General features: G+C 39.7%; 4 protein-coding genes across 7 annotated transcripts in view; 2 read left to right on the top strand and 2 right to left on the bottom strand.

The window, feature by feature from the left end:
* The window catches only part of LOC145487524 (polyglutamylase complex subunit TTLL1-like), a 104,507-nt gene that overhangs the window by 41,004 nt on the left and 38,112 nt on the right, over nucleotides 1-25,391 (bottom strand). For 3 of the 4 annotated variants that reach the window (XM_081466345.1, XM_081466344.1, XM_081466347.1), the window contains 2 exons: nucleotides 25,153-25,257; nucleotides 1,744-1,819 (listed from right to left, as the gene is read on the bottom strand). In XM_081466345.1, the coding sequence (XP_081322471.1) occupies nucleotides 1,744-1,819; nucleotides 25,153-25,257 (181 nt within the window). The remainder of the gene's footprint in view (nucleotides 1-1,743; nucleotides 1,820-25,152; nucleotides 25,258-25,391) is intronic. The other variant, XM_081466346.1, reaches the window with a different exon arrangement.
* LOC145487529 (uncharacterized) lies at nucleotides 10,633-11,766 on the bottom strand. The gene has a single exon (XM_081466351.1). The coding sequence runs from the start codon at nucleotides 11,764-11,766 to the stop codon at nucleotides 10,633-10,635; it is 1,134 nt and encodes a 377-aa protein (XP_081322477.1).
* LOC145487558 (uncharacterized) lies at nucleotides 21,452-22,113 on the top strand. Its single transcript, XM_081466386.1, has one exon. It carries the CDS (start codon nucleotides 21,452-21,454, stop codon nucleotides 22,106-22,108), a length of 657 nt encoding a protein of 218 aa, XP_081322512.1. The 3' UTR covers nucleotides 22,109-22,113.
* On the top strand, nucleotides 22,118-25,078 carry LOC145487574 (uncharacterized). The gene has a single exon (XM_081466400.1). It carries the CDS (start codon nucleotides 22,197-22,199, stop codon nucleotides 22,569-22,571), a length of 375 nt encoding a protein of 124 aa, XP_081322526.1. The 5' UTR covers nucleotides 22,118-22,196; the 3' UTR covers nucleotides 22,572-25,078.

Below are 25,391 nucleotides of genomic sequence, written 5' to 3'. Positions count from 1 at the left end.
CGAACAGGAACCCTACACCTGTTACTACAGTGACTATACCTTACATTAAGGGCACTTCTGAGACCATCTCACGGATCCCACAGCCCTACAACATTCGTGTAGCCCACAAACCTACAACTACGTTACGACACTTACTGACCAACGTGAAAGACAGAGACGAACCTAACGACAGACAGGGAGCAGTTTACAAGATCAAATGCTCCGACTGCCAGGCTTCCTACATTGGTGAGACTGGCAGAAACCTTAACACGACACTGACTGAAGACAAATGAGCCACGAGAAATGGTGATGCCAACAATCACATTGCTGTACATCATCAACTGACAAACCACAACATTGACTGGGACTCTGCTCAGTGCTTAACCTACAGTACAAACTATTTTCAACGACTGACTCTGGAAAGCTGGTACACTAACCTAGAATGAATGCCTCTTAACAGATGTCAACAACTACCAGCGCCTTACAAACGACTTATCCACGACAGAAACAAAACCGACAAACGGACTTCTAACAGACCGACTTAACAATACACGGACCAAAAACCGACCTACTTGACTAACAATAGACGGATTGAAACCCACCAATGGCTGATGACAAACTTTACACGAGTCTTTCAGCCAATACCATCATGGCTATACTGACCAATCACGTTCAACGGACCAGACTTATAACATCATCGACTGACAAACACTATTCACTTGACTCTGAAGATGACTTCCGCTCAGGTTGTCGAAACGTCAGTCACCAACAACAGTTCTTTTCAGAACTACACTCACCCGGACGATCACACTATACGAACTAGTGATTGTATATATTTCTTTTCAACTTGAAAATAACCGCCGAGCCGTTGAAATGTTGTTGCTTTTTAACGTTAACTTTTTTAGTGAAATCCGTTTCTAAAAATTTATTGATTAGAGTTGTATTTATTCACCCAAATTGGTATTGTGAGGTTAAGTAACTTCCAAACCATTCTATTGCAGATCTGGATGCACCAATGTCCTGTAACTTAGTGAGAAGTATTTGATGGTCAATACTGTCGAAAGCTTTGCTTAGATCAAGAAGGACAACTGCAGTTAGTTTAACATACTGAACCACACTAAAACATTTAAGTTCACACCTTATGGTGTTAGTGCCTTAGTGAACAGCAGCCCCCTAAACCATCCCAATAGTGCACTCTGCACTAATTACTAATTAAAGGAATTCATAGTATTTTTAATCTGAGACCACAAGTTTACATATATGCAAATTGTCAACAAACAGTTCTACTAGTTCATGTTATTTAATATCAAAGTTCTGATATACAGCTTTGTGTATATTGATAGTAAACTTGTAACAGCATTGAAACTTAAGTTTCATATTTCAACATGGTTGAATATGACTCGGAAGACAAAAATTTAAAAATTTAACTGGTCAAATCCCGGCCAATCAGGCCAGACATAATGGAATGGTGGGCCATTATTTCCAGTCCTGCATTAGGGCTGGTTTCAATATGATCAATAATTGCTACAATCACAGAAAAAGTCATACGATTGCTATGATCACTACCACTGTGAAGCTAGAACTTAAGTCTATCTCAGTGATCAATGCAATCACTGCAGAGTGGTTTCCATATGATCACAGTGATCCCTGAACTTGTTTTGCAGTGATCATAGCCATCACAGTGATCACAACATTTGATTATATGGAAACCAGCCTTTATTCAACCCAGCTCAATTGAAATACACTGTCAAAATGACCACTTACGGTGTTCCTCTACTGTCTTTAGACCACTTCTTCAGCTGTGACAGTCTATTGATAAGAAAAATACCTTTACCCTGGGCTGAAAAATTAACACAGAAAAATTAACTTGCATGTTACTCTGAGCTGAAAAAAAGATTTAATACTACACAATTAAAAAGTCATTGATTAGAAATTGATTCAGGCATGCATTACTGAGTTACAATGCATGTTGGAGGTTTGGAGAGCTTAAAAGAAGCTAAGAGTTACTCAAGGTACAACACAACTCTTGCTTCTTGAGTGTTCTCCAAGCTTTCCATTAGGTGGATCATAACTCCAAGATGCACAGCTAATATAAAGGCATGAATCAATAATTAATCATACTTTAATATTAGCTGTGCATAAAACAATTCTTGTTAAATTTAATATTCCCAATGCTAACTTTGCTCATGACATAAGTGTGCAGTCCATTGGATTGTGTTGCACAGTTATATATTCTATGAGCACAGTGTTGCTAGCTATGTTATAATCTCTGTTGAAAGATGGTGTCCAAACTTTACTGTGCAATTTGGTTTGCGAATGCAAAGAGATTCACAAGTTTAAGATAATCACAGCAAATTTTTCATTTCAATCCTAAATTTTAATAGATTTGAGACTTCAACCATAAAAACTGAATTTGCTATTTTCAAGTTCTTGAAATGAAAGGAATTACAACATTATTTTAAAGTTTCATTAAGGGGTGGGCAGGGACGCATGTGAACTTCCTCACAGGGATGGTGAGGCAAGTGGCCCTTTGAAAATACTAAGAAATTGCCTCTTTTCCACTCACCAGATATTTTTTGGTACTTACTTTGTTTATGCATTTGCATATTCTAGGAGGTAGTAGAAAGATATTTTTTGATTGCAGCATCCAAAACAAACATGGCATCATGTGTCATGGTTTTCTACTAGACATTAAAATTCTGTAGTTAGAACCAAAACACATCTTCAGAGAGTTTGAAATGGTAGGAATAAGTGTCAAGAAGACTTGACCAATATGGCTTCAAGAAGCAATGATTTTGTTGTTCAGGTTGCAACAAGGTCTGAATCAAAGGTCTCCTTGAATACCCACTGGATACATGTAAAACAAAACTGCACTATGGGACACTGTGGAGAAGTTTAAAATGGGCTTTCTCATCTTTGGCAGGGCTCGAGACTAATGGTAGCCAACTAGACACAGACTAGTAAAAATTCTATTTTGGCTAGTGGTTTTTGCACTTCACTAGCCATTTTGGCTACTGAAAATGAAAATTTGTGAGCACTGGAGACCCAGAGGAAACCAGTTAAAAGTTAATTTCAAATTTTTCACAAAATGAAATTGAGTCAAAGCATGCAGAATTTAAAACATTGGCTGTAATGAATACCATATATAATTTATTGGTCCAAACAAGAACTTTAAATTACTAAAATGTGAAATAATGATTGACTTTCTTGTTTGTTTTTTTCCCTTAGTAAAAAGTGATGAACAACAAACAAACTGCTTGCCGCTAATGATAAGTCATGTGTGAAATCATGCAGAACTCTAGGGATCATGTTTCACGCACGCAGCATCTGGAGGTCACGTTCACTCTCAAAAAATTAAAAAATTTGCAGTTGTTCGAAAATTTAAATGATGCCTATATAATATCTATGCCTATGTTTGCAACTTGTAAATAAAGTTAATGTAAATAACACTCCTGAACGTTTCAAATTCGTCTTTAATTCTAACGATTCACTTAAAACCAAAAAATAGCAAATACAGAAATAAATGAATACGAACTTAAACTTAAATAAACTGAAAATACAATAATACGGAAAACAGCAAAAAAATAGAAAGGTAAAACGAGATTACTTACAAGATCTGTACGGCACTCCGGAACTGACAATGACTGAATACAACTAAAAAACTACAATGCTTTTGAACGAAATTTTGAACTAAAAGAATAAACTTAACAAGGGTATGTGATAAACAATAGATGATTACATAACACGACATGAAAAAACTAATTTGCATTTAAAAACTGCACCAAAAAAGGTACCCAAAAATTAACCTTAACAACAAAGACAAAACGAAAAAGAAAAGGCGACCAAAAACGAAAAAATTTAACTCTTGTGGCTACATAGCCCCCCTAATGGACTAGTAAAGTCTACAGTTCATTACTATAGTGTAACTATACTCAGACATGAGAGTAAGTCCTCTTGATCATTCTTCACACTGTGAATTTCCTGATAAATTCAGTCTCTTCATTTAAGCTTTTTTCTCTCCTTCTAAGAAGCACAGTTTGGTTATTGGCCTTATAAGAATTGTGGTGGCAGTTTTCACCTTGGCTGATCGGACATTTCCATCTTTTCCCATGAAAACTTCAGTTACTCTGCCTAACGGCCATTTTCCTCGATGGACGTTGTCGTCTACAATCACAACTAGATCTCCGGTCGCTAAGCAATGGCGAGGTTTGGTCCACTTCGCTCTCTCTTGAAGGGTCGGCAAGTACTCCTTCAACCAGCGCCTCCAGAATATATCGGCCATGTACTCGACTTGATGCCAACATTGCTTGCTGTACATTTCTTTTTTGCTGAAGACTCCAGGTGGCAAATTTGGGTTGGCTCCTAACAACAACAGATGGTTTGGTGTTAGGGGGTTCAGGTCCTTTGGGTCGCTACTGACTGGAGTCAATGGTCTGCCATTTAAGATCCATTCAACTTCACTCATCAATGTTCAGAGCATTTTGTCAGAGACAAGTTGTTGTCCTAGCAAAGCTCTCAGGATCTTGTGAACGGATCTGATTGTGCGCTCCCAGGTACCACCCATGTGAGAGGCTACAGGTGGATTAAATTTCCACGTGATATTCTTCTGATGAAGAAACTTGTGGATTAATTCTTGATTCCAGTCGCTCAAGAACTTGTGTAACTCCCTCTCTCCAGCTTGGAAGTTTGTCCCGTTGTAACTATAAATGGTAGTTGGACATCCTCGTAAATTGAAAGGCTGTGTGCAAAAACGTCCCCTAGATTTTTCGGCCATTTTTGAAAGTGCTTAAAACTAGCTGAATTTTGGCATGTGGGCTTCATTTCACCTGAGAAACATTGCTCTGAAGTTTTTTTCGCTGGGTTGCTTTTCGTTCTCGAGAAATAACGTATGCAAAAAAGGCACACAGGTTGGAAAAACCGAGTGGTTTATTGCATACGCAATATCTTGAGAACGAAGCGAACTTTAGGGCGAAAACTTCAGGACATTGCTTAACATACCTGAACGAAACTGCATGCGAAATTTGGAGCATTTTCGACAAAGTTCACCTTTGATTAAAATACCTGACGCCCTTTTCCCGCCGAGTCCTTCAAATAAACGAAGCTGGGCCTTTGTTATGATAAACAGAGCCGATCCTTTGTTATAATAGCCAAGCCAAGCCTTTGTTATAAGTTGAAGCCTCACCTCGGTTTATTATAACAAAGGATCGGCCCGCCGCGACCGCAAGGACTTTGATTTTACTTAGAAACCAGCAAAATGTCAATTTCACGCAGCATTTATAAGCTCAAATTTGTTGATTTCAGGTCAAAAGTGCTTAAAATGTTGACTCATGTTAACGCGCGACGGCAAGGATGTTGATTTCTCTTAGAAAGCAGCAAAATGTCAATTTTACGCAACGCAAAAGCTCAAAAATGTCCATTTTAGGTCAAAAAAGGTTTAAATGTTGATTTCATGTTAGCCCGTGACGGTAGGGATGTTGATTTCACTTAATGTTAAAATGTTAATTTTACGCAGTGTATAAACTCAAAAATGTTGATTTCAGGTCTAAATAGGTAAAAATGCTGATTTCACGTTAATGCGTGACGGCAAGGATGTTGATTTCACTAGAAAACAGCAAAATGTTAATTTCACGCAGCGTATAAGCTCAAAAATGTTGATTTCAGGTCTAAATAGGTAAAAATGCTGATTTCACGTTAACGCGTGACGGCAAGGATGTTGATTTCACTTAGAAAACAGCAAAATGTTAATTTCACGCAGCGTATAAGCTCAAAAATGTTGATTTCAGGTCTAAATAGGTAAAAATGCTGATTTCACGTTAACGCGTGACGGCAAGGATGTTGATTTCACTTAGAAAACAGCAAAATGTTAATTTCACGTAACTTATAAGCTAAAAATTGTTGATCTCAGGTCTAAATAGGTAAAAATGCTGATTTCACGTTAACGCGTGACGGCAAGGATGTTGATTGCACTTAGAAAACAGCAAAATGTTAATTTCACGCAACTTATAAGCAAAAAATTGTTAATTTCAGGTCTAAATAGGTAAAAATGTTGATTTCACGTAACGCGTGACGGAAAAGATGTTGATTTCACTTAGAAAACAGCAAAATGTTAATTTCACGCAATGTCTAAGCTCAAAAATGTTGATTTCAGGTTTAAATAGGTAAAATATGGCGGCCGGAAAATAGTGTTAACATCTGGAACTTACTTTGGTTATCTGGGACAATGATTATCTGCACTGAACAAATAAACATCAAATAAGCACTTTTCCAAATACAGCAACGTCTTAAATGGCTAAAAATCACGAGATAAATACACATTTTTCGACAAACGCGATCGTAGCTTTATGTCACGCACCGCCTAACAGATTAACAAATTAACCCTTCTGCGCAACGTACGGGTCTCCATACATCTGCATGTCTGCTGATCCCAGAAGTTCAAAACACTACAAATCATGCCGATATGAAATAAAATCAACGCAACCTGGATCACAGATCTATGTTACAATCGATCGCTACTTGTTGGCCATTATTATCTTTAAATGAAAAAAGCCGAAAAAATCTAGTTACCAGTTCGAGAAACGCAAGCAGAACGTGATCGCAATGCATGCCGGGAAGGGTCTTTACACCTCGTGCGCGGGAAAACATGGCGGTCGATACAAGACAAATTTTATCACTCAAAAACCAGTTCTCGCTTTCCAAACTTTGACACTAGCAACGCTTGGCAAATGGGCCAAAACTCACGAGAGGGTATTTTTCTTGGGCAAGAACTGCTCTTGGACTTTGCTGCCTGGCTCGATCTGACTTTGAATGCTGATAACACGATTACGGTATATCAGCTACCTTTGAAGTTTCAAAACACATTTTGATTCTTTAAAACGTGCTGATGACTTACGGGTTTATCGAGGCTTTATGATGCCTCTCAACCACCAGGCAGGCACACAAGGTACTTTAACACAATGCTTAAGATATTAGTTGACAGAGCTCTAATGCGGCACATCTCTTTTTCTTTCGATGGTATTTCGTTTGCCGCTCGATCGATTCATGTGTTGTGTTTACGTCACAATAACCGATGTAAACAATCTGTTCCCAGATTTCCGCTCTATATACTATTTTCCTTTGACTTTAAGACAGCTAAGATTCAGTGGAATACACTATAAACAGTCTGCCTGTTTGCTGTTCAACAAAATAATAAGGTTTCTTTTGTTTTTTGTTCAACAAAAGATCTCCAAAAGATGCTGCTTGGAAAACTGAGCTTTTTGCATACGTTATTTCTCGAAAACGAAGAGCGCCCCAGCCAAAAAAAATTCAGAGCAATGTTTCTCAGGTACAACGAAGCCTACATGCCAAAATTCAGCTATTTTTGAACACTTTCAAAATGGCCAAAAAATCTAGGGGACATTCTTGCACGCGGCCTTTCAATTGATGAATCTTCCCAATGCATTTAAGACGGAATCAGTATCAAATGAGTTTACGACTTCTATATGAACAGCCCTGATAACCAAGCAAGTAAATAGGCATCCATAGCGTTTCACATTCGAGCAACCTTGACGTACATAAAATGGTCCAAAGTAGTCCACGCCTACATTGGTGAATGGCAGATCTCCTGACATCAGTCTTTCCTTTGGGCGGTCAGCCATCAACTGCTCTCCACGCACTGCACCAAGTTTCTTACACTGGAAACAGCTACTAATCACTCTCTACACAGCTGAACATCCCTTGATTATCCAATAGAACTGATGCAAATTGGACAGTACATACTCTTGCCCAAGATGGCCAGTTTTCTGGTGATGTTGAGAGATGATCAAATCCGTAGGGTGGTGATGATAGGGAACAATAATTGGATGTTTAGCCTCATACGTGATTAAGGCATTTTCCAGTCGCCCTCCAACTCTTAGGATTCCAACGTCGTCCAATAATGGATGCAGTTTGTGCATGTAAGCTGGCATCTTTTGGTTCTTTAACTCGGAAGTTACTTAGCACGAAGGCTTTGATGAACTGATTCTTTGTATGGTTCTAATGACGTCTGGAAATGACAGCCTTTGTACATGCTTGATAACTTCCCTTTCTGCAAACTGAACTTCTTCAATGGACAGGACAGGTCCCCTTTCGAAACAGCACTGAGATCTGAAGTTAGTGGAACCACCACGATATCTTTCTATAAACCACATTTTGAATCTCAATAGCCAGGCCACATCTCTTCTTAATCTGTCCCAAGATGAGTAGCACTCTATCAACTTGGAAAGAACTTCTTCGCCTTGATGACGAGACGACGACTGGTTGTAGAGCTGAGTTTAACATTTGATCTCTGGATCATCTCTGATAGTTCTGGTTGGCAAATTGTAGGATCACAAGACCAAAACTCTTCCCTCTTCTTCAAAAATTCGGGACCGCTCAGCCACTTGCTACTTGCGCTCATTTTGTCCACTGTAAGACCTCTGGAAACTTCATCCGCTGGGTTGTGTTCAGAACTAACATGCCTCCACTGATGGGGTGCTGAATTCTCATGTATAACTGACAACCGGTTTGCAACAAATGTATGGAAATGCTGTGACTGATTTCTGATGTACTGCAACGCACAGGTGGAGTCAGACCAAAATGTTAATTGGCTAATCGGAATGTCCAGCTCTTCTCTTATGGACTGGTCTAACTGAACGAATAAAACTGCAGCTGACAGTTCCAATCTTGGCGCAGTCATTGGTCTCAGAGAAGCAAGGCGAGACTTCCCAATTAGAAACGTGCAATGGATCCTTTCTTCGACATCCACCAATCTGAGATACGAGACTGCTCCATATGCAACTTGTGAAACGTCTGCAAAGTTGTGCAACTCAGCAGTTTTCAAGTCTCCAAAACAGGCAGGTCTAATGCATCTGTTTACTGTTATCATGGAAAGATTGGCCAACTGACTCTTCCATTTCTCCCACCTTTCACCATCGCCGTCGCTGATTGGATCGTCCCATCTGCGTTTCTCTCTGCAGAGATCTTGTAACAATTTCTTAGCTGGGAGGGCGACTGGCGGAATGAACCCAAGTGGATCATAAACAGAACTGGTCAAGGATAGTATACCACGGTGGGTTTTGGTCTGTCTTTAAGAGCAACCTTGAACATGAACTTGTCACTCTCCATATCCCAGTGGAGCCCCAACGTATGCTGCATTGGTAGCTTATCCTTGTCTAGGTCCAGGTCCACCACTGATAGAGCTTTTTCGACTTCCGGAATTGTATCCAGAACTTTGGATCTGTTGCATGACCTCTTGGTGAGTCGAAACCCGCCTTTGGAGAGGATTTCTCAGAGCCGGTCCACAACTTCGACAGCATTTTCAACTGATTTAACCGATTTAAGACAGTCATTGACATAAAAGTTCCTTTTGACAGTCCTGACTACATTCTCTGAGAATTCATCTTTGTTGTCTTCTGCTGTCCTTCTTAGTGCAAAGCTGGAACAACTTGGAGACGATGTTGCGCTAAACAAACGAACCTCCATACAATGGTCAATTGGTTGTTGGGTCAAGTCTCCCTCCGGCCAGCAGAGGAATCTGAATGCATCACGGTCATCTGGTGCTACTCGGATCTGATGGAACATACACTCGATATCAGCAGACAATGCAACTTGTTCTTCACAAAATCTCATCAGCACACCAATGACAGAATTGGTCAAATCTGGACCGGTAAGGAGCTGATCATTCAGAGACGTTCCCTTGTGTTTTGCGGCACAATCAAAATCCACTCGTGTCTTTCCAGGTCTGTTCAGCACTGGGTGATGGGGAAGGTACCACAGTGGCTAGTCTTGTACGTTGATTTCGTTAAGTGGCACTCTTCTTGCATGACCCTTGGAAAGATATTGTTCCATGGTGGCTTTGTAATTTTCAAGGAGCTCGCTATCTAGCAGGAGCCCATTCTTGAGTGTTTGCAGTCTGCATTCAGCCATGAAACGGTTGTAAGGCAGGAATGGCGGGTACTGTTTCCAAGGGAGTGCAATTTGATAATGACCATCTTCAAGTTTCACAGATTGTTTCATGATTGCAAGGGCTTCCTTGTCCTCCACTGACATGCTAACCTTGGATTCAGGGATCACACCAGAGTTCTCTGCTGCCCAGAACCTTTCAAGCTGGTGCATGAGACAATCATCATCTTCTCTCAAGGCCTCAGCTGAACGAACGAGGTTAACATTCAGATGACAATCTTCGCCGATGCTCCTTTCCATTGGGCCCATGAGTGTCCAACCAAGAGGTGTACATATGGTGTATGGCTCTCCTCTGTTACTGTGTCTTTCTTCTAACACCCAGAGTGCATCAGGAACGTTGGTGCCTATGATCAATTGGACTTCTTTCTCACTAATACTTGGTAGCTTGATGTCCCGCAGGTGAGGCCACTGTCTTGCATCTTGCTCTGATGGGATACTGCAGCTAGAAGCATTCAGTTTATCAACTGTCCATAGTCTTGCAACGTCTACTTTGTCAGTTCCATCCAGTGGCTCCACAGTTAGGCTGAATTCATAGCCAATTCTTGGGCTGTCTTCTCTCTCTTGGGCCGTCAAGTGAAAGCTCCGTGGCCAAGCTCTTGTCACACAAGGGGATGTCTGAGCCACTGTCTAGAAGGGCGTAGGTTTCCACGATCTCGCTTGCTTCGTAATGACATCGTACTTTTACAGGAACTATTCTCAGGCACACCTTTCCTCCTCCAGCTGAGGTACTGTTAGCCTGTCCACTTTGTAATGGAGTACTGCTGTTAACCTGAATTTCTTGATCAGCCACTCTGTCTTCACCTTCGACCGTTTGTTGTGGAGACGGTGGGTGAAGCAAGGTATGATGTCTTCTTCTGCATCCTTGGATTTCACAAGCACTTTTTGGAACGGCAGTCTCTGGACAATTCTTCTTAAGTTGTCTGCACTGTTAATCTCCTCCAGATATCCAATGGATTCCAAAGTGTGTTCACATTCTTTCAATCTGTCCGCAAATGCAAGTAGTCCTGCGCAATCCCATGGTTTAAGCGGTGGTCCTTCTGTTAACTTGGCTATGTATTTCGAGGCAATTGTGAAGGGGTGTCCGAATTGTTCTTCCAACAGCTCTCTCACCTTTCGGTATCCCTGGGATGAATCCATGACTAAACAACACTTGATCGTGTCCTTTGCCACTCCAGATGTATACTGAAGGAAATACATGAGTTTTTCACTTTCACCGGCCTCATTGCTCACGATGCTATTTTCAAATGATTTGATAAAGTTCCAATACTTGAGAGGATCACCATCGAACACAGTCAATTCCTTTTTCGGCAATGCAAATACCTGTTTTATAGTTAATGCCATCTTACCCATAATTCCTCCAGGCAAGGTAGGATTAGTGGCTCCTGGATGTGCAACGGGTACAGTGGGACCTACTGACCAACTCGTAAACTCCTGTGCATTAGGATTCAGCCGCAACTGAGCGTTTTGAGCACCAATTTTCTGTTCGACTCGAGGATCAGAATGTTCCTGCTCAGGGACATTTGCTGCTCCAACATTAACTCGTTCACTAAATGGCTTCACATCTTCAAAAATGTCCCTTAAATTAGGAGGCGCTTCCGCGGCGGTAGGTGCGGTGATTTCTCTAGCGTTTTCAATCCATCTTTGGATTCCCGCAACCGTCTCCATTTTGCAATGAAAATGTTCGTTAAAGTAATGAGCTTGACATTCCCATTCCTCCAGATCTCCAGCCGACAGTCGCGACGTAGTCATAGTGGGCCTTTTCAAAGCAAGAGAAAGCTTCCTCGATTTCCAATAACTTCTTTGAGACTTCATTAACATTTTTAGAGTCATTCAGTAAAACTTCGGTAGCACGGCACAATGTCATAACTCTAGACAAATAACCTAAACGCGAATTCTTCAGGCGCATACTGTCGAGGGCATCTTCTGAATGGACTTGGCGTCTTCTTAGACTTTCAATTCTGGACAACATGGCATCCATCAGATCTTTGAATGCATGTAAATAACACTCCTGTGTGGTTCGAATTCATCTTCCATTCTAACGATACACTTAAAACCAAAAAATAACAAATACAGAAATTAATGAATACAAACTTAAACTTAAATAAACCAAAAATACAACAATACGAAAAACAGCAAAAAATAGAAAGGTAAAACGAGATTACTTACAAGATCTGCACGGCACTCCGGAACTGACAACGACTGAATACAACTAAAAAACTACAACGCTTTTAAACGGAATTTTGAACTAAAAGAATAAACTTAATGAGATTACATGATAAACAATAGACGATTACATAACACGACGTGAAAAAACTAATTTGCATTTAAAAACTGCACCAAAAAAGGTATGCAAAAATTAACCTTAACAACATGGACAAAACAAAAAAGAAAAGGCAACCAAAAACGGAAAAATTTAACTCTTGTGCCCACAGTTAAGATGGAACGAATTGTTGTGTTCATGAGAAATAGTGAATCGGGATTTTGAGACGAAGGAATGTTTTTCGGGGGCAAGTTGCAAAATTCTGTGGGAATTTCTCACGGAAGCAAAAACTTCAGTTGTCATTGTTGAGCAATGCCTATAATTATAACATTGATGCCTATGTTTGCAAATGTCTGCGTCTGGCTAGTGAAAATTTGTTTTGGCTAGTGAATCAAACCAGTCACTACCCACTGGGCTAGCAAGCTGAAAAGTTAGTCTTAAGCCCTGTACGGTATGGAAAAATCACTAGTTTAACCTTCTAGTTTAGAATGTATCCCTTGTTAAATGAACATTCCTTTCTAGACGAATTGTTTCAAATAGTGCTATAAACTATTGCATTCTCAACAGAAGGACAACAACACACATTTGGATGGAAAAAATCTATTTTGGAGAATGCTCGTATCCAATTCCCTATTTTTCATGAACACAATCTTTATATCTTTCTCCCATTTATTATTACACAGCGTTATAAGTATAAGCCTTATTGCTGCCATTAAGTGAAGCTAAATAAGTTCCCACTTTCTGTTTGGAACCACTCATTGTACTCTTATTTGACTGCATATAATCTGGAGTCAACCTAACATATGAAAATACATGTAATAGAGATAAACCCGAAGGAAATGCAAATTTTCGACTTTGAAAATATTATTTTCCAAGTTGTTTTCATAGTCGCCCAGTTGTAGTGGTGGAATGATTTCACTCCATCACTCCTTTACTGGGTCACTTCTTGTTAGACATTTGGAACCTGGGGCAGGGTGGGGGGGTGGAAAGGTCAGGGATGCTCGTCAGAAAATTTGAATTTAACTCCTAAAGGAGGCTAACATGGGAGTTGCTCAAGCTTCATTAGACCCCTAAAAGATAACACTTAAAACAGAATAGGTTCGATTACTAGCCATTGTTCAAAAAAGGATCTTGCACGCACTTGTAGATCCGCCTAACATACTTGAGATATCAGCAGAAATCAAGCCTTAAATCAAAACAGAAATTAAATGAGAACATTTCTTTTATCACTATTTCTTCAAAAGCACCCTAAAGGATACTTTGACAGCTACAAATGGTGATGTTTCATCATCAACACCCTATAAGTGTTACCAGAGTCCTTGATTATACCTGAGATGACAAGCATCCCTGACCTCTTCATATAGGAGTCTCCCCCTGGGTTTTGAACATCTGTCGTCTAAGGCTCTTTTACAGTCACTTGCACCATGTCAAGTTAGTTATTCTTTGAATTTTGATGCAAGTACTCAATATCTTACTGCAGAAATGATCTACATTGAATAGATTTTTGCAAAAACATTTTTATATGTATAGAAGCTAATTAGTATGTAAATAGCTCTGTAGGCACCAGAATTTGTGACATTTGTCCGTGCTTCTAGCTTCGCGTTTGGTGCTAAGTTTCGCGTAATTAGTTTCCTTTGTTTTGTGCCCCTTTGTATATGTTATGTTCAATTGCATACTCTATAAGTTCAGTTTGCGTGTAATTTATTTCAGTTAGTAGCGTCATTGGGTTCTGTGAGCGTCTCTGGTTTTCAGTTCGTCTTTGGTTCATCACATTTGTCTTGTAAGTTTCTTCGTTTATTTCGCTTTGTCGCTTTTCTGCATTCTTCATGTTCGGTCATTGTTAGTTATTTTATGTTCATTCCCGTGTTTGTAATTTTGTTATTTTCAGTTAAGGTGTTGGCTTGTAGAGCTTTAACCGTGCTCGACTGCCGAAAAAGAAGGTATTGAAAGTCACTTCTCGTGTATTCCTCGTGTATTCTCTTACCATTGCATTTTGCACTACTTCTTAACAATGCCAGTGGGCTTTAACTTGAACTTGAACTATGGATTAAAACCACAAGTCAGTGGCATCAAAATTGCCACTGTTTACGGCTACCCATTTTCCAAGTTGAGTGGCTCATAGCCACTTTGATTTGCCTACTGTTGTTTCCACATCATTATAGAGGCACAGATTATCTCATAAAAGTAAAAAGTTAGTTTTTCTACAGCTTAAATTACACAGCTATACACCTTAAATTATACAGCTATAGGAAAACTACCGCCTAGAGCTACATATGATGTTTCCAAAGGATGTGTCTAGTTCTTGAAATTGATATACGTTTATCATTATTAGAAATCAAGCAATGCATAAATTGCCGTTAATTTGTTAAGTCTATTACAAAGAACATTTTGATTTCAAAGGTCATTAAGCAGTGAAAACAGTGGTAAGACAAGAACTAGTGAGACAATCTCAGATAGTGCAGACTGCAATTGATAGCTCTGACACGGTAGTCCCATAAGTACTCACCCCTGCTCGGTTCACTTCCAGTTAGTATCTACCTTGATAGTCTGCTAGGGCTTTTACCCTTAGCAGTGTGTACGTTTCAAGGTTGTATTTTCATTCAAGGTCCGAAAATTATGTGCAATTACTGTTTGTCATGACAGCTTTTAAATTTTACTCTGGTGTTTTACAATGATTTTCATCCATTTTAAATTCAATAATACATTGAACAAACGTAACAATTTAGCTCTTTGCACCAACTCTGTAACTTGATACTTTTGTTTCCCTTGCAAAGGTATGTAACATGAAACTCTTGTTCTCTTCAAAACACACTTAGGATGAGCTTGTTTTGGGGGATAAATGAAAGAAAGTTAAATATCTGATGAAGAAATGGAAGAGAAACAATTTTGTTTTTTCTCAAAATGCAAATTTTCTTATCACAGATGAACAAGAACTAATTTAATTATCAGATAGTCACGGAATAACACTTTCTTTTTCTGTTGCTACCTTTGTTATTAACAATAAAACAATTCAAAATTAATACGCAACGATATCAATTGATACCACTGGGAAGCGTTTCAATGAGAAGTATTGAAGGTAAACAGTGCTACTTTGCCGATATTATCCTGCATGGATGAACGAGTCTCCTCAAAGACTGATAAATTTAATTTGTGCTTTCATTAGGTGCCAAGGAGTCTGCAGCAATATTTGAGCACTTTCCTAATTTCTTTTGTCACAAATTTACAATTTGCAGAATATTAAAGCCACCGGCTCGGGAACTTTTGGTCTCTCTTACAGACGCAGTTAAGGAAAGAAATAAATAAGCCTTCTTTATGTAAACCCTGACAAACATACTATTGTAGTTTGAAAACAGCAGATGATATTTGTTGAACCGACCTGTGGGTAATTCTAAAAGATATGTTTAACTTTTGCACTAAAAAGGGACAAGTGGCGCCACCTAGTACCTGACATTACATGACATAAAAAGCCGCGTGGAAACATAGTATATAACACTTACGATGCTATAACGCATGCCTCTTACATGTTGGGTTCTACCATAAGGAAAACTACTCAACATTTCTGTGTTATCCCGTATGAAATGTATCCTCCACCTAATGTATAGAAGACATGAACGCTAACTAATTTGCGCATACGTTTAGAGCAAATTGGTTTTGTTCTTAAGAGAATAGTACCACAAGGAGAGCAAGGGGTTACTTGAAACAAATATATAGCTCTGTGATGTTAACTCCTAACTGATGTAGATATAACATGTTTTAGGGTACACATACACCTTTCCCAGCTCCCCCAGGGGTGTAGCCAGGGAAGGGTTCCAGGGGTTCTGGAACCCCCCTTTTGGGTTATGAAAATGAATATTGCATAAAACGTACAACAGTTTTTAAAGACATGTTTCGGCATGCTTATGCCATCTTCAGTTTAATAGAGTGACTAATGATACGTGACACAAGTTATATACTACAAAATATGAATAAATTATTTACAATATGCATTACAAAACAGTGGAAACGGAAATTACAGAGTTAAAAAGGTGTTGAAGTGATGTAACTGTTTGTTAAGGTCAGGTTTGTTCTTACTAATATAAAAGGCTTCTTTAAGTTTAAGATCAATAGAGCTATTCGCTGAGTCTAAGATGCGAAAACAAGAAGGTGTGTACATGCCCCTGCATGAAGAAAATTGAGAAAGATGTTTAAAAATATGCGAGTTTTTATCGCTTACTGTATGTTCTTTAATCCTGATAGAAAAATGGCGACTGGTTTCACCAATATAACAGGAATTACATCCTGCACAAGTAAATTGATAAACTACCATGGATTTTAGAGCATCAGGAGTACGATCTTTAAAACTGAACATATTCTTGATTTTGAAAGAAGTAAAAACTAATTTGATATTAAGATCCGTTTCACAAAAACGTTTAAGTAATTGCCGTAGTTTGAGTTCCGTTATTCTAGAGTACTGGCCGATAAAAGGAAGCTTAAAATAGCGTATATTGTTTTCATCATCAGCACCTATTTTAGCTAATCTTTTTCTTGGATTTCTTGGATTTCACGAAGAAACATGGCTAAATAATTTTAACAAGGCCGACATCTTACTCTATAGGCGTTATGTTGACGATACTTTTTGCGTCTTTAAAAATGAGCGGGATGCCATGTCTTTCTTTGAATTCATCAATTCTCAACATCCCAACATCAAATTTACTTTCGAGAAACAGAAAGACGGTAAACTTTCCTTTTTGGATGTTCTGATTGACAACTCTTCGCATGACTGCGTTTTTTCAGTTTTTCATAAAAAAACCTACACTGATCTCTTAACAAATTTTTTTAGTTTCACTCCGTTTCGCTATAAAATTGGCCTTGTCCGTACTCTCATTGACCGAACTTATAAAATCAACAACACTTCTTCCGGTTTTGAAAACGATTTGATCAAGCTTTCGGACACTCTAAAACGTAACTCATTTCCTTCACACATCATTGAAAAAACCTTCAAGCGGTATCTTAACAAGCCTTCTGATCAAAAAAGCCGCAACGTTAATGATGAAAACAATATACGCTATTTTAAGCTTCCTTTTATCGGCCAGTACTCTAGAATAACGGAACTCAAACTACGGCAATTACTTAAACGTTTTTGTGAAACGGATCTTAATATCAAATTAGTTTTTACTTCTTTCAAAATCAAGAATATGTTCAGTTTTAAAGATCGTACTCCTGATGCTCTAAAATCCATGGTAGTTTATCAATTTACTTGTGCGGGATGTAATTCCTGTTATATTGGTGAAACCAGTCGCCATTTTTCTACCAGGATTAAAGAACATACAGTAAGCGATAAAAACTCGCATATTTTTAAACATCTTTCTCAATTTTCTTCATGCAGGGGCATGTACACACCTTCTTGTTTTCGCATCTTAGACTCAGCGAATAGCTCTATTGATCTTAAACTTAAAGAAGCCTTTTATATTAGTAAGAACAAACCTGACCTTAACAAACAGTTACATCACTTCAACACCTTTTTAACTCTGTAATTTCCGTTTCCACTGTTTTGTAATGCATATTGTAAATAATTTATTCATATTTTGTAGTATATAACTTGTGTCACGTATCATTAGTCACTCTATTAAACTGAAGATGGCATAAGCATGCCGAAACATGTCTTTAAAAACTGTTGTACGTTTTATGCAATATTTATCATTATTGCTAGTATTACGACCTTATGGAAAATGAATATTATTTCAAGAGGAAAAAAGTATCGGAAGCCCCCTTTTGAAATTCCGCGAGATGAGATTTTCGTTTTTGAAAAACAAAAGAAAATTAATTTAAAAAGGCATCACATGCTCTATTGCAGGTTACAATATTATACCGGTGCATAAATTGGCTATCACTTGTCCTATGTTTTGTTGACAGTGATGGATGTATTCACAAGGAATTTTTAGGATTCAACAGTCTGCAGAGGATAGCCAGGGAGGCGATCACTAGCTTGATACTGGATACCCTACCACAGTGGAACTTAGACATAAAAAACTGTCGAGGATGAGGGTACGCTGGAGTGTCTGATATGTCATCCTCTGGGCACGGTACACAAGCACTGATACGCGAAAAAATTTCAAAGGCTTGATGTACATACACTGCAAAGCTCACTGTCTAAACCTCAGAATCGTTCACTCCTGAATGAAGTTTGCAATTTTTTTAGGTATTTACCGAAGCGTAACGAGTTTTTGCTTGCTGTAATTGAGAAAGAAACCCTCGAGGCCAGCAAAACAACATTGCTCAGCTTGTGTCAAATACGGTGGGTTGAAATGTTCACTGTCCGCACCACTTAGAGGGATATCTTGTTAAGAGGTCTGATCTGCATGGAAAAATACTTAAAGACTCAACACTTTTAAACGTCACACCAACTAAAATGAAAATGGGTCAGTCTACTTTCAAGTGTGACGCTGCATGAGAATGGAACAGATTACCAAGAGAGATCAGAGAATTAAACACTCTTTTTAAGTTTAAAACATATTTTTAAGCATTTTATGGATCAAGACCGTATCAATCATGTATGTACCGTAAATTAGGTTCAATTTTTTGCTTGTTTGTTTGTTGTTGTTGCTCTTCTTTTTAAATGCCTGTTTTTACATAATCTCCAGAATGGTTGTAATTTTTAATGTAAATGTTTAGTATTTAAAGTACAATTTTATGAATAGCTGTATTTTATATGTAAATGCTGATCGCCAGTTAATACCAGTGATCCGGTGATCACTGATTGGCCTTTCAGGTTAAATAAAGTCTTTTATTTATTTTATTTTAAAGGCATGAGGAACATGAAGTTTTCTTTGCGCTTTTGCCATCTATACTAAGAGCACTAGAAGGTATGTCAAATGAGCGGCTGTTTGCAAATCAACTCGGGAAACTGCCCGGAATTGGGGCACTGACAGTAAAAGCACGGCAAACAGCCTGTTACATGCAGTATCCAATTTTGAATTTATCATCACCCAGATTACGACGATGAAATGCCTTTTGATACTGAAGCCACTCAGTATCAAGCTGCAAAAGCGAGACATCGATGTCTATGAAGCATACAGCCACATCAGAGATTCAAAGAATGAGCTACAAGATATCAGAGGAGACATCGAGAAATATTGTTCTCCAAATCCAAGATGGCGCCTTGAAAAATCGGACCAATCAGGAGCTGAATTAAGAATTCAAGATGGCAGAGCCTATGAAAGTCAGCCATGTTGGAAAACAGCCCACTAGCCTAGATGGAGGACTGGGATCGGTCTCATGGATTTCCATGGAGACACAAATCACGCCAGGGTCACGCAAAAAATGTCGTGCAACTTCAAACTCGATACTTACAGTGTCCTGTGATCCTAAGCAACAGAGGTCCGTCTGGCAAGTGGCCATGATGAAGACTGAGAGACTTGGGTCTGACTGCAGCTTAGATAGGGTGGTGTAAAGCATCGTGGAACAATGACTTCATCGAGAACCAATCAGAATGAATTAAAGTACTTACAGTGGTTGGCTTCCCCAGTCCCCCTCTCTTAACGAGAGCAGTAAACCCCAAGCGTGTCGATAAGTGAGGCACTCCCCAAGGTATTTCTTGGTAGAGATGAAAAAAGGAAGGGGGTACCCTCGAAAGTCAATGATCACACAGAATTGAAAATGAAAAAACTATTTTAATCACTGAACAAGGGGTAACAAATCCCAGTAACTTACTTGTTTTCCCATGATCTCTTCCATTACAAAAACAGAAGTTAGTGCTCAATACACATCTGAGGATGTAGAGTGAAGTGACAGGTCTCGGATGACACTTATATACCTTTCTATTTGTTCCAAAGCATCCTGGGACAGTGACCTCATTGGGAACCAATCCTAGACTTGCCCCACTCCCTTTGCGGTCGAAGGGGTAAAAATAGGGGTGAGGGGGTACTCCCCATTCCAAAGCATTGTGGGACAGTGACCTCATCGAGAACTAATCCTAGACTTGTCCCACTCCCTTCTCGGCTGAAGGGATAAAATAGGGATGTGGGGGTACTCCCTCTTAGTCTGCTATATAAGACCTCGTCATTGACTCCTTGACTCGATGTAGTGCGAATACTTATTGCTGTGGAAAGTTTTTGCATATCGGCGACGTTATTGTTCCTGTCATGGATGCACTATGATGCTGAGGATGAAGTGATTATGAACAGATTAACTCTTCAGTCATTTTTTTCATCCCCCATTTACCCTGAAGACACAGCTTCGGTGTAATGTGTAACTTTTATTGTAACTCAAAAAACTCGTAAAAAAAATATAAAAAACTAAAACAGAGTCTGAGTCTTTGCAATGGTTATTGAATAATGATAATAAAAATAATAACATGAACTCCAAAAGAGAATTCATTACAATTTTAACTCTTTAAGCCTTGACCATCGGTATTCCACAAAGTGTTGGGCACTAAACTTGTTTCCAGTTTCACAGATTCTTGGTCCCTGGCCCTAAAACACACAATATTCTGTCCTAGTTTTCTTTGATTTTGCTCATAAAGTCTTTGCCTGACCCATTCCTTATTCTTGGCATGTTAACTTCTCCAATATTCATTGATTCGTTCTCTGTTGTTTTTACAGTATTGACTGCGGTAATTTCTGATGTGCTCCTTGTTCTGTTGACAATAGGCTCTCTAGCTGCTGGCGAGTTGTTCCTTGTTGTTTTCATACCATCGTTTACGACACCACCACCACCGCATCCACCACCACCATCACCACATCCACCACCACCACATTCATCATCACCACATCCACCGCCACCACATTTACCACCAACACCACCACATTTACCACCACCATATCTAGCACCACCACCACCTATACCACCACCACCACATCCACCATGACATTTACCACCACCACCACCACATCCACCACATTCACCATTACCACCTATACCACCACCGCCACATCCACCAAATTCACCCCACCACCACATCCACCACCTACACCACCACTACCACATTCACCATCACCACCGCTGCCGCCACCACCACCTCCACCACACTCATCAACTCCATCATGAATCATGTATAAAAATAAGGTTTAAACTGCCTCAATTCATTTTGAGTCAAACTAGCAAGGAGTCATGTCCCTTTATTGTCAATATTTTCATAGACTATTCTCTCGTGCAGACAGTAGAATTCGTCACGAGAAACATAGTTGTCAAAGCAGTGGATAAGAAAAAACACGAGAAGATGTCCCAAATGTCACATTTCATACCGAAAAGCACCATGGGATCCCTAGTAGAATAGAAATGGGAGAAGCGTTTCAGTTCAAGACACCCTCCAGTATTTTGATTGCGGGCCCTTCTGGTTGTGGCAAGACTTGTTTTACCGAATCGTTACTCTTGGATCACTTGGAAAAATTGTTTGTAAACCCTCCCCCTACAATTCATTATTGCTACGGGGCGTGGCAAGATGGATTTAAAGACGTGGAAGATGCTGGTGTGCAATTTCACAAAGGGATTCCAGAGTCAGACCATCTCAAGTCATGGTTTCCGAAGGGTGGATTACTCGTATTAGACGATCTGATGGCAGAGGGAGGTGAGGACAAAGCGTTGCTAGAATTATTCACCAAACACTCTCATCATCAAAATATCACCGTGTTGTACTTGTGCCAACACATGTTTCCACCAGGGAAATATGCCAAGAGTATTTCCAGGAACGCCCACTACATCGTAGCCTTGAAAAATCCAAGAGATCAATTAGGGATGAAGAATTTACTGCTTCAAGCTTTTCCCACTTGTTGGCAAGACATGATGGACGCATATCAGAAAGTGACCGAACGTCCATTTGGGTACATGGTCCTGGATTTACATCCCGCCAGTGATGAGAGGAAACATGTGTTTAGTCACCTCCTGACGCACGAAGGATACCCGTGCTGGCATCGAAGAAAGAGAGAGGATGTCTGATCATTGCCCAAAATGGTATATTAAACATCAGTTTAATCGACTCGGCTCATTTGAAGCACATTGTCTTGGGTGAAGGTCGACGAGAATCATGGATGATTGTTCAACAGATATTTTTGGCCCTGTGGAAGATAACAATGATGAAAATGTAGAAGAGGAAGAGGAGGTGGGAGAAGAGGAGCCTGAAGAGGAACAGGAAGAAGAGGAGGATAGTAGCAGCTCCGAAGAGGAAGAAGAAGCAGACGACAATGAACCAGATCCGTGGAGTCCGTTATGTCAAAATGTCGGGGAAGATCTCAAAGAACCCTACCTGAAAGAAGTCCAGCAGTTCCTGGATAAGGGAAAATCCCAAAACTATGCTGAAAATGCTGCGTTCAATGCCCTATTACCTGTAAGTAGAAGAAGGCTACAAAGGACTTACTTAGAGCATCTAAAATGGACTCACTGTATCAAACACGACGCATGAAGACTTTTCAATGCTTCATTGAGGAAGATGACATGGATTTTGACGAAGCGGCCGAGTTGGCAGTGGCAAAATGGAAATTCCTGTCAAACAGACTAATGTGAAAGAAGTTACTCCCCGACGATAATGACGAAGAGGAAGTAGAAGAAGAGGTTGAGACCTGAATTAGCCATGTGACTCTTATAAGAGTGTGTGATTCCAGGGTTTTAGTCATTATTTGTAAGACGCCACACATGCAAGATGAATTGCTCCAATCAACTGTCAGGGAATAACCAGAGGGTTGTCTATAAAAAGGCCTACCACAAAAAATACTATGCAAAGAACAGACAGTGAATCCTGGCCCAACAAAAGAGATATTGTGCAGAGAACGTCGGGATTCTCAAAACCCGTCATAAAAGATAGTATGAAAACAACAAGGCACGACTCGCCAGCAGCCAGAGAGCCTGTTGTCAACAGAACAAAGAGCACATCAGAAATTACCAAAGACAATACTGTAAAAACAACAGGGAAAGGATCAACGAATATTGGAGAAGTTATCATGCCAAGAATAAAGAACGGATCAGGCAAAGACTTCATGACCAAAAGCAAAGAAAACTAGGGCAGAATATCATGCGTTTTGGGGCCAGGGACCAAGAGTCTGTGAAACTGGAAACGAGTTTAGTTCCCAACACTTTGTGGAATACTGACGGTCAAGGCTTAAAGAGTTAAAATTGTAATCAATTCTCTTTCGGAGTTCATGTTATTATTTTTATGATCATTATTCAATAAACGTTATAAAGACTCAGACTCTTTGTTTTAGCTTTTTTATATTTTTTTACGAGTTTTTTGAGTTACAATAAAAGTTACATGTTACACCCAAGCTGTGTCTTCAGGCTAAATGGAGGATGAAAAAGATGACTGAAGAGTTGATCTGTTGATAATCACTTCATCCTCAGCGTCGTAGTGCAGCCACGACAGGAACAATAACGTAAACTTTACTTCGCGCATGTAGAGCATTACTTCTGTGGGGATGTTTCTACTGAACATTCCATACACTGTCTGTCTTATTGATTGAGTAATGGTCATCCACGGCAAGTTGACATAGGCATGGATGTACAGGGTAGCGTTTTGCCTTTGCTGCACGAAGATGGTGAGTCTTGTATAAAAATTAATTCAAACCAGATGGAAAGATTCACATGGTATGGCAAGGTCCTCTACGAAACAATGTTACGATTGTGAATATGATAAGGCCGTCCCCATTGCCGATATGCAAAAATTTTCCACAGCAATAAGTTTTCGCACTACATCGAGTCAAGGAGTCAATGACAAGGTCGCCTTGACAAATGAAACATTTGTCCTTGAGCTCATCTACCTTGGGGGTCAATCCTACTAGTCTTCGACTTCTTCTAACTTCCATTTTGTAAGTCAACAACTTTGCTCCCTTTCAAAACGTATGAAGGTTTTATATAGCAGACTAAGAGGGAGTACTCCCTCATCCCTATTTTACCCCTTCAGCCAAGAAGGGAGTGGGACAAGTCTAGGATTGGTTCCCGATGAGGTCACCATCCCACGATGCTTTGGAATGGGGAGTACCCCATCACCCCTAATTTTTACCACTCTGACCGCAAAGGGAGTGGGGCAAGTCTAGGATTGGTTCCCAATGAGGTCACTGTCCCAGGATGCTTTGGAACAAATAGAAAGGTATATAAGTGTCATCCGAGACCTGTCACTTCACTCTACATCCTCAGATGTGTGTTGAGCACTAACTTCTGTTTTTGTAATGGAAGAGATCATGGGAAAACAAGTAAGTTACTGGATTTGTTACCCCTTGTTCAGTGATTAAAAATAGTTTTTTCATTTTCAATTCTGTGTGATCATTGACTTTCAGGGGTACCCCCTTCCTTTTTTCATCTCTACCGAGAAATACCTTGGGGAGTGCCCCACTTATCGACACGCTCAGGGTTTACTGCTCTCCTCAAGAGAGGGTGATTGGGGAAGCCAACCACTGTAAGTACTTTAATTCATTCTGATTGGTTCCCGATGAGGTCATTGTTTCATGATGCTTTGCACCACCCTATCTAAGCTGCAGTCGGACCCAAGTCTCTCAGTCTTCATCATGGCCACTTGCTGGACGGACCTCTGTCGTTTAGGACCACAGGACACTGTAAGTATCGAGTTTGAAGTTGCATGACATTTTTTGCGTGACCCTGTTGTGATTTGTGTCACCATGGAAATCCGCGAGACCGATCCCAGTCCTCCGTCGAGGATAGTGGACTGTTTTCCAACATGGCTGACTTTCGTAGGCACTGCCATCTTGAATTCTTGATTCGGCTCCTGATTGGTCCGATTTTTCAAGGTGCCATCTTGGAATTGGAGAACAATAGCAACGATTGTTCTCCAAACAATAGCCTATTGTCTTTCTCGGCTCCTGATTGGTTACCGGTCATTTGAGCGTGCATTACTACTGACATAAGACATTTGCCCATTTATAGGGGAACAAGGCATATATTTTCTAACATTTATAATTTGCAGATTGAGGTATGGAATCAGCTGTTAACATTAATTGAATATACATTTGCTGATACAAGAATAGAGTTAGGCTTACATTTGTTGGTTGGTTTCATGATCCATGTGCTGGATGGATTCTTTCTAAATTCTTCCACAAACAAGTTATAATCTGCTGGCAAGATGAATGTAACAGGAATAAAATCTGTAAAAAAATATTCACTTTTAGAAAACAGAGTAATACACTGAAGGTCTCCCACAGAGCTCAACATTGCGACTGCTGGGGTCACCAATGTGACTGAATTTTCTTCACTGGCAACTAACTTTCTGCGCTTTTCA

Source organism: Orbicella franksi, chromosome 5 (assembly GCF_964199315.1).
Source record: "Orbicella franksi chromosome 5, jaOrbFran1.1, whole genome shotgun sequence".
In the NCBI taxonomy this organism is placed as follows: Eukaryota; Metazoa; Cnidaria; class Anthozoa; order Scleractinia; family Merulinidae; genus Orbicella; species Orbicella franksi.
Note: the sequence above shows the minus strand (reverse complement) of the source record. Positions and strands in the feature narration are given on the sequence as shown.